This window comes from Zalophus californianus, chromosome 2 (genome assembly GCF_009762305.2).
Source record: "Zalophus californianus isolate mZalCal1 chromosome 2, mZalCal1.pri.v2, whole genome shotgun sequence".
Lineage (NCBI taxonomy): Eukaryota > Metazoa > Chordata > Mammalia > Carnivora > Otariidae > Zalophus > Zalophus californianus.
The window spans coordinates 36,436,044-36,454,180 of record NC_045596.1 but is presented as its reverse complement, the minus strand read 5'-3'; the positions used below and the strand labels follow the sequence as shown (position 1 = coordinate 36,454,180).

General features: G+C 37.4%; 1 protein-coding gene across 1 annotated transcript in view; it reads left to right on the top strand.

Annotated features, from left to right (window-relative positions):
• KCTD8 (potassium channel tetramerization domain containing 8) overlaps positions 1-13,641 on the top strand; it is a 234,377-nt gene extending 220,736 nt beyond the window's left edge. Inside the window, exon 2 of the mRNA XM_027597442.2 lies at positions 12,293-13,641. Within this exon, the coding sequence (XP_027453243.2) occupies positions 12,293-12,753 (461 nt within the window). The 3' untranslated portion in view covers positions 12,754-13,641. The remainder of the gene's footprint in view (positions 1-12,292) is intronic.
• The last annotated feature ends 4,496 nt before the right edge of the window (positions 13,642-18,137 follow it).

Sequence of the window (18,137 nt, the reverse complement as noted above, 5' to 3'; positions counted from 1 at the left end):
GTAAATGCAGTTAGCATGGTGCCCAGCCCATAGTAAGTGTTCAGTAAATGTTTAATGTGCCTATAGTCTTGTACTCACTTGAGAAACCAGGAACTAAGAGAAACTGTCTTGGTAGCATTACTAAGTTTGTTTCTCTAAGCTCATTCTCTCCTTTAACTAACGGCTACACAGGAAAAGATGACACACAGTGACAGGTTGCTATGGGATGGTGTGAAACACTTATTTTACTACGATACATCTTGGTTTCTGCATTTGACTATACTTCCATAATAAAGTATATATACTGGCTGTGTGTGTGTGTGTGTGTGTGTGTGTGTGTGTTTGTGTGTCTGTGTGTCTGTGTCTGTGTGTCTGTGTGTCTGTGTTTACCTTGCACCCTGTTTTACTTCTTGAAACAGATCTTTTCCCCCAGGACACAGGAATGGATGAGAACTTAGTGTAAGACAATAATAGTATTTTACCCACTCTGGTCACAGGCTCTAAGGCAGGGATGGGGGCCCATGGACCTGTTAAGAAGAGTAAAAGTAAATCCCTGAGATTCCTTAAATTGTATATATTGTTGTTATATTGATTGCTCGTATATACACACTGATTATATTTTTTTCTGCTTAATATAAATTTCCCCAGATTTTCTGATCAATAACTTAAAATGTGCATTAAAAAATTTAACTTTATGCATTTAGCATTAAGTGTTACAGTTCTCCAATGACAATACAGTCAACATACCACTAACTTGCTTCAGAAGAGAGGTTTTGGTTACATTTCAAGGTTATGTGCATCTAACAAAATATCTAAACAGGTGTATAAAAATGATTTTTCTGATAAGATTAATATTTTATCTGGCCTAAAATACTCATCTAACAGGTGGAGCTGGCCAGAAGGATTATGGAGTCAGACACCCAAACTCCCTTTCTGTTCTTATTCTCTTCTACTGTGATTGGGACTGGGGGACTTAGTCCTTGGCAGTCACATCTGAGAGCTTTTTGGCCAGACGTGTAAAGGCCTTCTTTTTCTCTCCCCTCATCAGTGGTTTAGTATTCCAGGGATTTCCTGTTATTAAACTACCCTGATTAGTTGTCTCCCAACCCTCATCCTTGCCTTAGATTATGGGGCTGGGTTAGTAAGGTATTATGACAGGCCCAGTCTAGGTTATAAACCCACTCCTGTAGCCTGGGGTTTAGGGTCTGTTACATAAGATAGATAGGAACACCAAGCATATTCTCAGATACACATATACAACAGCCAATAAAGAATTTATTCCATTTATTTAAGTATGCTATAAGAGAAAAATCAACCTATAATTTGCATAGGTGAGTCATTGAAGACAAGAATACATGTGATATTTAGGATAATATCAATGTCTCCACTTTGGCTTGAATAGAAAATGGGAGTAATAGAAAATGAGTTTTGGAGTTTAAATTGGGACCACACCATAGAAAGTCTTGTTTATGGGTTTAGCAGATTGGATATGTTGCTGAAAGCCTTTGACATTTTCTGAGAACAAGTACTATAATAAAAGCTATATTTCAGTGTTATGTAGCTGGGATTTTAGTATGGATAGCAGGAGGTAGGTATTAGAGATGAATAGATCTCTAGAATGTCATTTCAATAGATTCAGGAAGAGGTTAGAAGGTGATTACAGTAGATTCAATACGAGTTAATGAGGATCATAACTGTGGGGAGAAGACTGAAATGAGAGGTGACTCAGGCATTATCAAAGTAGGCCCAACGGGATTACACGGCTGTCACACGAGCAGGGAATCAATAGGGGGATAGGAATAGAAATAATGAAGAAGACTCTAAGACTGCAAACCTGGCTGATTATGAAGATTGTGGTGCTTTTATAAAAAAGAAAAATAGAAAACATAGCAGGAGGAACTGGTTTACAGGGAAAGAATAATGAGCTCTTTTTTGGGCATATGGTATTTTAAGTTTAGGAAATGTCCAGAAGGCAGTAAACTCGTGGTGCTAGAATTTCATGGAATGATCAGTTGCTAGATGTGTGTGGAATCAGTTACAGTTGAGAGACAGTTGTATGATTACATTATATACACGCACACGCATGTATATGTGTATATATGATATGTGTATATATATGTATGTCATATGTGTATGAGGGTAGGTGGGTGTGAGTATGCATGTGTGTAGAAAGAGATAGAAAAGAGAATTTTATGGGAACGTTACAGTGTAGAGTGTATTGGGATGTGATATTAGGAGACTAAAAACCTCATTATTGCAAATAATTGTTAATTTATATAATTGGGGAAAACAGACTAGAGATGATAACTGTTTTCTAAAATCTTATGGGCTATTAGTTGGAAGAGAAATAGGATGACAATCTGCCAGAGACTGCAAGAGATTGTATTTTAATAGAGAAACTAAGATCCTGTAATTCAGATCCAGTAACATCCGGTTGTTAAGGATAATATATTTACTCTTACAGAAATTCCATAACTTAACATCTACCGAGGGCCAGACATGAGACTAAATGGATTTGTATTAGTTTCCAGTGGCTGCTATAACAAATTACCACACGCTTGGTGGCTTAAAACAACAAAACTTACTGTCTCAGGGTTCTAGAAGTCTGAAGTCCGAAATCACTTTGGGCAGAAATCAAGGTGTCAGCAGGAGCACGCTGCCTCCACATGTTCTAGGGGAAAATGCGTTGCCTGTCTCTCCCAGCTTCTTTCTGGTGGCTGCCGGTATTCCTTGATTTCTAGCCGCCTCTGTTTCAATCCCCTGACTCCACGATCTCACTTCTGCCTTTTCCTCTGTGTGTATCAGATGTCCTTCCAACTCCCCTGTGTGCGGATACCTGTGAATGACTTAAGGTCTAACTGGATAATCCAGACTAATTTCACCATCTCACTACCCTTAATCACATCTGCAAAGACTTTATCATACAAAGTGACACTTTACAGATTCCAGATATTAAGAACGGATATATTTTCTGGGGCTGCTTTTTCAGCCTCCTGTAGAACTCATCCTTACACGTACCTTTACTTAAAGCAACTCTAGGAGGGACACACCATATTTTTAATCCCTCTTAAGCAGAGTGGGAAAAGAGTCTTGAAGACACCCCTAGCTACACATAGCTAGTGGGTGTCAGAACATCACTTGAAGCACAGTTTTGCTATTTCCAAAGGCAGAGCTTTTTTTTTTTTTTAACTGTCCCACAACTTCACATTAAACGGCTGTGAGCATCTATGCTTCCATTTTCCATTCACCGTACTGATTCTGCACTAAGCGGCTTCCGTGATAGGCACACTTTTATGAATCTCAAAGTGAGAAGAGGTGGCACTCACATTAAATAGTATGGCAGCTACAAAATGTTACATCTCGCTGACCATTGTTAGAAGTACTTGAAAGTACTTACTGGCAGGCAGGCACTCAAGATCTGAAGAGATCTGACAAATAAAAGTCCCCTCAACTGTGACTTTCTGCCTGCAATTTCTGCTGCTTTTGGAATCCAAGAGTATTACCCTTCTTTTCTTTTTCTTTTTGCCTCGTTACAACCTCTTCTTCCCCTTTTGTCATCAAAAGTTTTTTTGTTTGTTTGTTTGTTTGTTTGTTTGTTTTACCCAGGGCTCCTTCCTCCTCCCTGACCCCGTGCGGGGCTCCTCCTGCTCCCCCACCACTCCTCCTGCCCGGGGCTCCTCCCGCTCCTCCCGGACCCTGACCAGGGCTCCCTCTCCCCCTGCCCCCACTCCTCCTACCCGAGGCTTCCCCCTTCTCGCTGTTTCTCAAGCCTGAGACAGCTGTTTCGTATTTAGAACAGCAACGATAATTTACAACCAGCATGGTTTTATGTTCACATAAATCTGTTATACAGAGCACATCACAAGTGTAGCCCCAGCCTGTATTTACAAAGCACTTTTCTGTCCCCTCCCAGGGCCGTCAGATGTGTTGTAGATACAATGTCTCATTAATCCTTGCCAAGCACCATGCAGGTGTTATGATCCACAGTCTGTGGCCGTGAAACAAGCAAGAATCGGCTTGTGGTCACAAATTTGAAAAACAGATCAATTATCCGTCTTATACAGAATGTCCCTTGAAAAGGGAGGTCATTAGAAGGTGACCACCTAGGTACGTGGAAAAACTTGCTAACAATATCAATAATAAGGGGTGGTAGATTCAGAAGTGGGAACCCAGGATTACACAGGTCTTAATTCCAAATTCCAAAATGAGCCTGGGCATCTTAATGGAGTTTTGTGGGTGTTTTTTTTCTTTGAGGGGGGTTTATTTATTTTTTTAAACACAAAAATGATGAATGTGCCATAGAATCCTAGCTCCCATGAGTGAAATGTGGAGGGCGGTTTTAAATGTAGCCCTCAGACAAGGTGTCTATAACCATTTTGCATGTGATCAGGCTTCTAAAAGGACAAGTGAACACGTGATACCTTTCCTACTAGAAATATTTAGGTGCAACAATCCAGTACAATCACGTAAGTGATGTAGAATTCTTCTGCAGAGCAAAGAAAATGGGTTTTCCTCATTATTTATGGTTCCCAAATACTTTTTATTTCTCTGTAATAACTTAAAAGGAATAATATAGGGACCTTCCCAAATATTTAGAGTAACTAGAGAGACTGTAAGCCTCTTCTTATAGCTCACTGCCAAAGGCTCATCTTCTTCATTTTTCACTTGTTTTTGTTACACCTTGTAAGCTTAATTATACTTGGGTTTATCTTTTTTTAGTTAAAAGAAAACAAAACAAAAGGATGTTCTTTGGGAATAAAACAATTCCCTATGTGCTTAGTCATTCTTTTGTAGGTAAGACTAATTTCATTTAATTCAGTTCAACAAAGAGTTACTGAATTAGTATGAGCCCAGTCATGGGGGAGGTGCTTCAGGAAATGCAAAGCTACAAAACAGTCTCTGTTCCGCAGTGACTAACTAAAAGTTTGGATGTGTGTCTGTGTGTATGCGTTGTGGAGCAGAACACAGGGATGAAAGTTAAAAGTAGTACAGAAATGACTATTATTTAAGACAAAATAGGCTCCTTACTTTGAGATAGATTCAAACAAACTGCTATGGGTCATTAAGAGAGTAGGAGCAAGAAATTATAGCCAAATGTGAGAATGGAAGGTTTTATGCTGAAAACACCATTTGGCACAGGTTCTGAAGGGTATGGAGTGTGGAAGGAAGAGAGTCTGTGGGGAGGGAAATAGGCATGAGTTAAGCAAGGCATTTACCAGAGGCAACACGTATATTTTGGCTGCTGTATCAAGAGCACTACAAGATGGACTGGGATAATCATTTGGGTCACACTGAGGACAATCCTCAATGCCAAAATATCGTATTCAAGTTTCATCCTGTGTGCAGAATGAACTATTTGGAAGGTTTTTGTACAAGTGAGACACTTGATGGAATTAGACTTCAGGAATATTTATTTAGCAACATTGCAAAAATAGTTTGAAGTGGGACTAAAGCGAAGTCAGAGAGCTGGTTAAGAGGCACAGTAAGAGGTAATGAGAAACCTGTTAGAAGTGGTAGAAATGGGAACAGAAATGAAGGGAGTGATTTAAGAGCCACTGTAGGAGTAGAATTAACGAGACCTGGAAGTAATTGGAAATGAAAAATGAATCCACTGGGTAGCCAAAGGTGACCTTGGAATTCCTCTACAGAAATAACTACTAGGAAGACACAGATATATGAAATGGAAGGATAAGATTACTTTTGAAAACCTCCTCAAATATATGTTCGATTAAACATATATTTTCTCTCACATTTTTTCCTAATGCTACATTACATTTGGGCTTATTCACTTTATTAGTACGAAGTGACAAAACAAATCAGCTCCTGAACTGAGTGACCCAAGGAAACAAGACATGGTCACTGCCCTCACGGAAACCATAACCACTTTGCGTAAGATAGGACAGCAGATGTGTGACTTTGGGACATATATTTATGTGGGGATCATGGGAGCTTTCTTACCTCTCTGTGGTCATCTTGGTGAATATTTAGTAGCAAAAAAGGTAGTGAATGTTCATTCAGTAATCAATGATGTAATAAGTAGTAGATACTATAGATATTCAGAGGAGTAAATACCATTTTATTAATTTGGTCAAGCAATTACTCTGATTAAGACTTCATGATAGTCTAGAAAGGCAGTTTCTACCTTCGAGGCATTTAGGTTTGGGACTGGGAGACACACTGTAAATAAATAAGTACAATCAGAAGTTAGCAAGTACAGGGGGGGTCAAAAGAGTGGACTAGTGACTAATCATGTCAGGATGGAAAAAGGAGTACCACAGCATGTTTATCTTTCCAAATTACACTTCTTTTCTTTTCTTTTTTATTCCCCTTCATTCATAAAAATGGTTAAGTAATGATAGTAGAGACTAGAAAACATAAAGAAATGAGTTTAATTTTTCTCATATAAAAGTTAATCTTTATTTATTCAAATAGCCTTTTACTCTAAGATAAACTCACCTCCTATATGGACTTTAAGTTTCAATTTAGTATGAGAATTTAACTGATGAATTAAAAATAATGCCCATTCCTTAGTTCACTCCAATCACAATTGACCCCTGCTCCCTCCTTCCTGCCTATTCAAACTTTAGTTACAGGTGCATTACTGTCACCCTGAGCCTGACGTACGTGTGTGTGTGTGTGTGTGTGTGTGTGTGTGTGTGTGTGTGTGTGTCCTTCCTCCTGGAACTACCACTATGCCTGGTACACTTTAGGTGCTCAACAAATGTTTAGCAAATCAAAATAGAGGTTTTTTTTTTTTTTTCCTTTTGACTCAACTGTTTAATACCTAGAGACATGTGGTGCTAATATTTAAGATGGATTGGTTCATTCTGTTCAAGTAGGACATAACCATTCACACACCAATGAATTTAGTACTATTAAAGGGTAATTTCCCTTCTGGGAACTGTGCCTGTTGCAGATGTATTTTACATATTCAGTCTTTTTTGTCATCACTATGCAGGTAAAGAGATTAAAATAAAAGGTTTTTTCAGGTGTGCAGTTGTACACGTAGACTGCATTTGAAAATGCCTGTGTATTCCAAGAAAAAATATGGAATTATTCAACATGCTTACACCCAGAACTACCCAGAAGTCACCTGTCTTTTCCAAAGATGAAAATATTAATGTTTAATTTCTGTACTACACTAGCCACCCAAATAACTCAGAGAAGCTATAATTTCCTCCTCTTTGTACCTGTGTATTATAACTCAATGGAATTAATCGAAAGCCCTGTTTCGCCCAATTTTACAATTTTGGCCCATTGTGATACTTTCATTTTGTTTTATTGTGTTTAATGTAATGTTTTTACTATTGCCTTTAATTCACATATTGTAATATCTTAAAGGAGAGCTTTTGTGTTTTATTTTCTCAAATAAGTTTCTTTTAGGACATGAAAATTTAATACTTCATAGCCTCTCACATCTATCAGAGAGAACTTCATGGCAAATTGCTTTGACATACATTCTCTTCTTTCTTGGTATAGCCTTGTGACTAGGTGTTTATATTCTTATTTCATTTTTACTAAATAAAAAACGGAGGCCTAAAGAAGCTAAGAGACACCTGGAAGCCATGTGTTCATAGGTATCACGTGTAGAGCCAGAGTTAGAGTGGAAATATTTGGGTTCCTCCATTAGTTCTCTCAAAATTCAAATAAACAAATCGGCCACACTACCGATGGCCAAATCACATGGGATATTTATGCTGAGTAATAATAATTAACATTGTGAGCATTTACACATGCCAGGCCCCACCTAAGTGCTTAACATGTGTTAGCTCATTTAATCCTTACCCCAATTATGTGGAAACAGAGGCACAAAGAAAGTCGGCTAAGGAAAACACACCTAGTAAACTGTCAAACTGGGATGTGAGCCGGCCAGTCTGCACTGTGTCTCCTTAAATGTTATTCTCTTTGTTTGTGTTTCCATGACAGGAACAGATTTAATGAAACAAATGTAAACTGATAATGTCTTCTAAACTACACTTCCTATCAGTAAACTTAGAGAAAGTTATCCTTGAACCCTGTAATTCTGTGAAGTACTTTAATGGAAATTGAATTTGTTTCCACATTCTAAGAGGTAATCTTTATTAATGGTCACTCATTAGTGTTTTATATTTAATATCTGAATAGAATTTTACTGCCTGGAAAATCCCTTCCTATTCATTATATAATTTAGAATTACTGAACTTCATAACATAAATGAATTTAGGGGCCAACCCCAACATTTTAACCGACAAAGACCAAATTTTAGAGAGGTTCCATGACGACCTCAAAGCATTTTGTTAGAGTGGCTTAACCAAGCTCAAACCCAGATCTTCCAAGGCCATTCCCACACTGAAGAAAAATGTGAGCATAATAAATGAGTATAGTGTGTATGTGTGTGCACGTGCGCATGTTGTCTACTGACTGTTCCTTAAAAAAATAATACTTATGGAGAAGCATGAGCTAGTTAGCTGGCTTGCAAGTCTCCAAGGTAAGGCTGTCATTCCCCCTGAAAGACGATCAACTCCTAGATGAAAATCCTAATGTATTTAATGGCAAATAGCCAAATGAAAAGATTTAATAGTCCAAATACTTTTGGGAAAGTTTCTAGGTATACGTATGTATTGGATATTTTTAAATAATTAACTCCTTTTAAAAGTTAAGTCTTAAGTAAGTAACAGATTTTTTTATTCATTGATTTGTTGCTTATTCTAATAATTACCAGCGAGCTTATTTATGTGATGGAAGAAAGCCCAGCTGGTAAGACCACCAAATTACATTTTGTTTTCTTTTCTAAAACTCGATCTGATTGGTGCTCTAACTCAGGAGGCAAGATGCTTTTAGGAAAATCATTTAGATATATATTTTATTCTATCACAGTTGAAGAGACACAGAGAAGTTTCTGACACACATGCTGTTCCCATATATGCAAGACTTGGATTTAGTGCTATTTAAATAATTTTTCATCTTATGCTTAGGGCATTTCATGTGGCTTTGGTTCATTGAATGGAATAATGTAAAATTAGAGTTTTAAATTATCCCTGGAGGCCTACAATTAGCAAACATTCTCAAGAAAACTAAGCAACTAGAGTAAATCATTATTTCCTCTGAATTTTATTTATTTTTCTTAAATTTCATGTCATAAAATCCCATAAATCATTTTATTGTTGTATCTTAGCCCCAATTTGAATCCACTAAGTTATCAGTAATTATTTAAAGTATGCTTAATCAAATAGCAATAAAAATACATAATATTTTAGGCATTATAAAAATTTCTGACATTAATCAAAAGGAGACTATTTGTTCCTCCCAGTGATTTATACAGAAAACTGTCCTAATATTCTGTACATTCAAAAGTGTGGACAAAATAAAGTTAAACCTTTTCCTTTAAGTCATAATAGAAACATCTGAGACTGTTTGGTCTGCTGATGGGAGCCCACCTTGCTTAAAGATAGTTTATGAAATAGAAGGAGTGAAAAATAGAAGTGTATATTTGCTGTTTCTGGTTAATATCTGTACCTATTCTAAGTTCTTGAAGAAGAAGAAGAAGAAGAAGAAGAAGAAGAAGAAGAAGTTCTTAAGATCATAATAAATTCAGGTTCCCACTTTCTTTTTTTCTCAATTTAAAGTCTATACTGGGAGACGTTCTAAAGTGTCCTTGCGCTTTAAACACTCAGTGTATAAAATATCATAAAATAGCCTGTGAGCTTCACCTGAGCACTTACTATGAGCCTCCTCTGGGTCCTACCACAGTGCCTGGCTCATAGTGATGCTCAATACAACTCCATTGGCTAAACTGATTAATGCCTTCTTCACAGAAGTCTTCCGGGATATTCTGTCTTATACTCCAAGAGCAATTCATTTCCAACAAACATATGTTGCATTCTATTGTATTGTGGAGTTTCTGCATCCATCTGCCATTAGGCATAATAATCATATGTAATTTATTTAGCTAACACATGGACTTTATATAACTCTGTACCCTCCCTAGCATATCATCATGAAACATTTGCTCTGGTGATACCTAATACCCTTTTTCTATACTGTTTTCCACTCTGATGTTACCTTACTGCCTTGGTATCTCTACCAACTGCTCTATTCCCCTGCCTATTAACAGAAAAATGATTTCTCATCATTCAGTTATCCTAAGATATAAATTGGTTTTCCCAGGTATTTGCAGTTAATCTTTTAGTCATTATTGGGAATGAAAATCATAGACTTTTCTGTAGGGATTTCTGGTCAAAGTAAGGCAGGAGACAGACAGAAAAGGTAAAAAGCATTTATTTATATCCTATTTTGGAGTAGCCTGGTGGGCCTCATGCTAGCTTGAGGTCACACTCACCCAGAAAGATAATTAGATAAATAGATGCTACACTTCCTCCACCACCCTGAGCTCCACATAAACCCATACACACAAACCCTTCTGCAAACCTAAAATCTCCAGGGGCACCTGGGTGGCTCAGTCGTTAGACATCTGCCTTGGGCTCAGGTCATGATCCCAGGGTCCTGGGATTGAGCCCCGCATCGGGCTCCCTGCTCAGCGGGAAGCCTGCTTCTCCCTCTCCCACTCCCCCTGCTTGTGTTCCTTCTCTTGCTGTGTCTCTCTCTGTCAAATAAATAAATAAAATCTTTAAAAAAAAAAAAAACCTAAAATCTCCAGAGATGGCCCTGAACATCTGCACATCAGAGAAAATCACAGTGATACATGCTGATTGTTGAGATTTATTGTATTAGACCCTTTAGTATGGTATTTCATTTGATCTCAACCTATGAGGAAAGTACTATTACCCCATTTTACAGATGAGAAAATTGAGGCTTAGAGGAGCTATGTATCTTGCTCAAGGCCACTAGACTGTTTGCCAGAGAGCTAGAATTTGATTCCAGATCACTAGGACTTTAAACCCATTTCCTTTTCAATATTATTACCACTCAAATCTGATGCCACTGAAACACCGATCCTGCAAGTAACACTGAAGAACATGGTTAACACCAGCATGGGTCTATTAGTCAGAATCATACACGTTGATTTGTTTCCCCACTTTTCTGAGTAGTATAAAGTATTCATATTGGTTATTAATTCATTTACTATATATTAGACTGAAGAAAGTTTCATAATCTTGGCTACAGATTGAAATCACCTAGTTCTATTAAATGGCCCGATGGCCTGATGGCGTCTCGTTAAAGTAGAATGTCTAGGGTTAAGACCAGGGCATCAATAAGCTAAGCTTTCCAGGTAATTCCTTATGTGGCCAAAGTTGAGACCCTATGGGTTAGACCAATTGTTCTCAACTCTGGCTACACGATAGAATCTTCTGGGCAATTGCTTAAACTTACTGATGGCTTTCCCCACTCCCCATTCTGATTTATATAACCAGTTTATAAAAGTTGACTACAGGAAAAAAATAAGATTTGAGTAACATACTTCTCAATGGTTGGGCTTTAGTTAATCAAGGTTTTATTACAGTTCTGGGTATCTGGTGGCATTCAATAAATGTTAAATGGAGGTCCTAATCCCACAGCAGAGTCAAGAAGAATAAAGTATGCTCCCTCTTGGAAGTAAACTGTTAGTGTATTTGAAATAATTATCTTGGCAAACTATCACTTTCTGAAAATCGTCCTCCTAGGTAATTTACCTCAAATGGTAAACCTTGTATTTTAAGAAAGTACTATATTTCAACTATATTTTTTCACCATATTAGGCACATATATATCTTACCTCACTTTCATAATTCTCTTCAAGGAAACAGACAGGAAACAAGATTAAGAGACTGAGGATAAGATTTAAACCAGTCTCCCACTTGGAAACATAAATGAGGCTATTGTGCCTATGAGCCTGAAGAATACCACTACTTTGTAAAATAGAGCAATGATACTTTCTGCTTTTGTAATGGCAAATATATACACAAAGGACTCCTAGCCCAATAACTAGAACAAAAATGAACTGTCTCATGAAACAGTTATGGAACTAACAAGATATTTACATACGATATCTTTTTTAGATTTCAGGAACTAGTAACTAAAATAACAAAAATCTTCTTTTCAGCATGAAGTTATTGATGATTTATGATGGCAGAAATTCTCATTAAGAAAACCCCCTAAACTTGATTGTATAAATAATTAATCAGCATGCTGCATGTTTCAATGTGCATTAATAAAGCTAGGTGTCATATTTAATCCCTCAAATGTAAACTAATGCAACAAACAGCAATTTTTTGAAGATAAATATTCTTGGTTTAAAAAATTTAAAAAATATAAAGCTTATTTAATTTGACCTTCCCACTTCTTATTTAATTCTTCTACTTGTTTTTTTTTTTCTTTTCTTTTCTTTTCTTTTTAGGACCACCTCAGAAAATAGTGTCACCTAAACAAGAACATGAAGATAGGAAACACGACAAAGTCACAGATAAAGGAAGTGAAAGTGGGACTTCCTGTAATGAGCTCTCCACTTCCAGCTGTGACAGCCACTCAGAGGCGAGCACTCCCCAGGACAACCCGCCCAGTGCCCAGCAGGCAACAGCTCACCAACCCAACACCTTAACATTGGATCGTCCTTCCAAAAAAGCACCTGTGCAATGGATGCCCCCACCAGACAAACGCAGAAACAGTGAACTCTTTCAGACACTCATCAGCAAGTCCCGGGAAACAAATCTATCCAAAAAGAAAGTCTGTGAGAAGCTAAGTGTGGAAGAAGAAATGAAAAAGTGTATTCAGGATTTTAAAAAAATCCACATTCCAGATTATTTTCCAGAGCGCAAACGCCAGTGGCAGTCTGAACTGTTGCAGAAGTATGGCTTATAGTAATCGTCACATTCCTGCGGTGTTTCGATGACGTTCGACATTTACTGCAGTGTCACCACCTGGTTATATCCTAATGATGGTCAGTGTGATTCTTGCTGCTCTCCCTTTTTGTGAACAGTGGATGTGGGACAGTATTTTATTTCATTCTTTTTTGTTGTTGTTGTTGTTTTTAGAAATATGATTTTGAAAAACAGAAAAAATAATAAATGTTTATTCAAAATGGCATATCTGATTCAAACCATTCTGCAAGAATGAAAGTAAAATGTGCATGATCAAGAAGCTTTAAATCTTGATTTTTGAACTGAGGTCAACTGGATATGTTTGTCTTTTTGTAACTCACCAAAAACAAGTCATCGTATCTCTCCAACAAAAATGACAATATGGATGAAGCAACATCAAATAAAATGTTAGATGATGGTTTTGGGACCCAAATCCAAACCTGTTTAAATGTTAATGCAATAAAACAAGTTATTATTTTTGCATGAACACAATGTAACAAATAAATCACAAGACATAGGGAAGATCTGTTTGTTGCTTGGAAAGAAAAAAAATTACAAAAAAATAAAGCAAAAAAATGTTTCAGGCAAAGCCTATAAATGTAAACTGTCTAGGAGATTGATTTTATTTGTTCTGGATCTGTGATATTTTTGTGTATGTGTATGGTGTTCTGTATGTTAAGATGGTGTAAATATGCCTTATGCTCTTGTGTTATGGCACTGACATTCATCTATTAATGCTAGTCATGATTATTTCTGTGAAATGAGTCCTTACATCAGGCTGTGAAAATTGGTATAATGATGCTCTGAAAGATCCTATTATCATGTTAATCAAAATAATTGAGGAAAATGGTAAAGAGCTTTATGTATTTATTTAAAAAAGGAAAATATATTAAACTTCCTTGATTTCTGTTGACTCTCTTTGAAAATACTCAATTGTCACACTGTCTTCCATGTTCCCTTAAAATCCCAGGCTGGAGAATGATATGTTCAACTGTAATGTTGACAAGTTAGAGTTTTAACATAATTCAAAATGGGTGTAGAGTCCAATCCAGATAGCTGTGGGATTGATTAATAAATCCTTAACCCACAAGAGTAAAAGACTTCATCTGAGAATACACTAAACTTTTATTTTAGCTGACAACCAGCATGAAAGCTTCTCCAAAGACAATTGGGAAGTTACCTCCTACAAATTAAGAGACAAAAATGTCAATAGCAAGCTGAAAGGTTAACCTGAATGACAAGAGATTTCTTCTTGGTTGCATATAAGGAAACGAGCTTTCTTACCATAGGCTACACAGTTTTTGCCTCACCATCTCTATAGAAAGAAATACATAATATCATGAAATCTCACTAACAAAGAGGATGAAAAAGAAGGTAAAGATATCTTCAGGAATTATAGAGCTCAATCTCTGTGGTGGGTTAAAACAGAAGTCGAGCAGTACTTGTGGTATTTCTTTAATAATATAGGGAGATAAGCATTGTTAACTCAAAAATGTTTTAATCTACAAAAAAAATGTTTTAATCTACATACATTTTTTAGGTGTTCTTAGATTTCTCAATCTACTATTATACAAAATACCATCTACAGTGGACTGTTAAAGAAAACCCAGATATGTGATTGACCTTGAACTACCTATCAGGCTTTAGGGAAAGAGCTACTCTCAAATTCTGCATTTCCGTTTGGGAAGGTTGGGAGTCTTGCCATGGCCTGATGTAGCTGTAACATGCTGGTTAAATGAATACAATTGGTGGTTGGTTTGTCATAGTTCAAATCCCACCTTTACCATTTATGACCTGTGTGATCTTAGGGATAATGGGGGGTAATATTAATACAGAGATTAAGTAACAGAGGAAAAGCATCACTACCACTCCTGGAGATCGAGGGAAAAGGGGAAGCGGCGGTCTTACTAGAATCCAGGAACCAAGGCTAACAGATGGAGAACTTAGAATACAGAGGAACAAGCTGTCCAGTGAGACCTGTAGCCACTAGAGAGTCAGTCACTTCCACAGATGCCTTGCAAAACAAAAAGTAAGGGGAGGGGGGTGCATTATCTCAGGTTCCCAGTATCTCACCAATGTTCTCCATTGTTCCAACATGAATGGAAACCAGTTGGTAAAGGAGCCTGGGAAATGTAATTTATAGAGGTGATCCCCTTGTGATACAAAGCCCAGCAGTGAAGGACAGGGAATAGATCTGAAAAACACTTCACACCCTAGTCTGTTCTTTCCCAACATAGAACTTCAAATAGAATTGCAATGGCAAGAATTTAGTACATGTGGACTATTTCAGATCTTTATATCTCTACATCACAAAAGAAGGAGTGTCTATCCTTAGTAGATCGGAATCTATTTCAGTAATAGCCTATTGAACACTTACCATACACCAAGTGTTTGGCTCAAAGGTTAACAACACATTCAAGAAATATGAATTACCAGCTGTTGCCCTTGGGGAGAAACTTATGGTCTGATTCTCCCAAACCATTATGCTTTCACCAGAGGCTAGAATCTGGCTGGCCCCATTTGGGGTTACAAGGGTATCAAGGAAGGCACCTGGAATGGGGGCTCTTCCCTAAACAAAAGGAGACTCCAGATTTAAAGATGAGTTGGGCTAAAACTGGTGTATAAATCTCCTTTTCCAAAGAATCAGGAGATAAAATCTGGAGAATCACCAAAAGCCGAAAGTGCTGGAAGCTGATGCTGAAGTTGAGTATTTATGGAGAGTAAATGCATTTTTTAGCTCACATATACACTTTTTGAATATTTATGGAGTTCACATGGTATACCTTTGTTTGCTACACGGTAGACACTCAACTTGTGACCTGATGTCTTATTGTTGTTATTTTAAAAGGAAACATATTGAGTACTAAAATGAGAACAGGAAATAAAGTTAATTGTGAGATATTCAATTTTAGAAAAGTAAACTAGACGTATTTTTCCCTATTCCTCCCACTAAATATAACTAAAAACCCTAGGCATTATATATAAAAATGCTTAAGAGGCTCTGAAAGGCTGAGAGAAGAAGAAAAGCTAGGTAGGGATATTGGGCCCCAGAGAACAATATGGTGATGAGTTTCCTGGGTTTTCTTTTTACCTCATAAACCCCAGCCTTGGAGCTGAAGAAGTACCTGGTAACCCAGAAAAAGTAACAGGTGCAGACAAACACACACACACACACACACACACACACACACACACACACACACACACACACACAAATCTTGCTCTCTCTAGCCAGGAAAAGGACAGACTAGCAACTTAGCAAAACTGAAAACTTTTAGATAGTAACTGCTATGCTATTTCAGTTTGAAGATAAATGGACACAACTGCATTCCATAGTAATAAGGCTCCCCACTTTTTTAATAAAGATTTATTTATTTATTTATTTATTTATTTATTTATTTATTTGAGAGAGACAGAGAGAGAGCAAACGGGATGAGGGGCAGTGGGAGAGGGAGTGAGAAAATCTCAAGCAGACTCCCCACTGAGCATGGAGCCCAGGACCCTGAGCCAAAATCAAGAGTCAAACGCTTAACCGGCTGAGCCACCCAGGCACCCCAGGCTCCCCACTTTTTTTAGACTCTTTTAGAGTGGTTTTAGTTCACAGCAAAATGAGAGGAAGGTGCCGAGATTGCGTGTGTTCCCCCTGCCCCACACATTCCTAGCTTACTCCGCTATCAACATCCCCCATCAGACAGGTGCATTTGTTACAATCGATGATCCTACATTGCCACATCTGATCTTTTTACTATCTACATTGTTTTGCCTTTTCCAGAAGGTTATATAGTCAGAATCATATAGTACATAGACTTTTCAGATTAGCTTCTTTAAGTTAGTAAAATATATTCAAGTTTCCTCCATGTCTTTTCATGGCTTACTAGCTCATTTATTTTTAGTGCTGAATTATATTCCATCGTCTAGATGTCCCACAGTTTATCCATTCAACTTACTGAAAGACAACATGGTCACTTCCAAGTTATGGCAACTATGAATAAGCTGCTGTAAACATCCATGTATAGGTTTTTGTGGGGACATAAGTTTTCAACCCTTTGGATAGATGCCAAGGAGTGTGATTGCTGGATCATATGGTAAGAGCGTATTTGGTTTTGTAAGGATGGATCCATCAAATGGTCTTCCAAAGAAGTTGTACCATTTTGCATTTCTATCAGCAGTAAATAAGAGTTCTTATTCTTTCATATCCTCAGCAGCATTTGGTATTGCTAGTGTTCCAGATTTGGGCCATTCTAATAGGTTTGTAGTAGTATCTCATTGTTGTTTAATTTGCATTTCCCTGATGACATGTAAAGTGAAACATCTTTTCATATGGTCTTTTGCCATCTGTATCACTTCTTTAGAAGGTGAGATGTCTGTTAGGGTTATTTGCTCAGTTTTTAACGGGGTTGTTTGTTTTTTATTGTTGAATTTTAAGAATCCTTTGTATATTTTGGATAACAGTCCTTTATCAGATATTTATTTTGCAATTATTTCTCCTAGTCTATGGCTTGTTTTATCATTCTCTTGACATTGTCTTTTGCAGAATAGAAGTTTTTAATTTTTTTTAAGATTTTATTTATTCATTTGAGAAAGAGAGACAGAGAGAGCATGAGTAGGTGGAGGGGCAGAGGGAGAAGGAGCAGCAGACTCCCCACTGAGTGGGGAACATGATGTGGGGTTCAATCCCAGAACCCTGGGATCATGACCTGAACTGAAGGCAGACACTTAACCATCTGAACCACCCAGGCTCTCCAGAAGTTTTTGATTTTTAAAAAAATTGAAGTCCAGCTTATTAATTATTTCTTTCATGGATATTTTATTTGGTGATGTATCTAAAAAATCCTTACCATACCCAAGGTTATCAGGTTTTCTTCTATGTTATCTCTAATCTAGGAGATTTGTAGTTTTTCTTTTTTTTTTTAAAGATTTTTTTTATTTATTTATTTGAGAGAGAGAATGAGATAGAGAGAGAGCATGAGAGGGGAGAGGGTCAGAGGGAGAAGCAGACTCCCCGCCGAGCAGGGAGCCCGATGGGGGACTCGATCCCGGGACTCCAGGATCATGACCTGAGCCGAAGGCAGTCGCTTAACCAACTGAGCCACCCAGGCGCCCAGAGATTTGTAGTTTTTCATTCTACATTTAGGTTTGACATCTATTGCTTTTTGGTCTGTGATTCATTTTGAGTTAATTTTTTGTGAAGGGTGTAAGGTCTGTGTCCAGATTCATTTTTGCATGTAGATGCTCAGTTGTTTCAGAACCATTTGCTCCATTGTATTGCCTTTACTCTTTTATCAAAGATCAGTTGACTATATTTATATAGGTCTATTTGGGAGGTCTCTATTTTATTCCATTGATCCATTTGTCTATGTTTTCACCAATACCACCCTGTCTTGA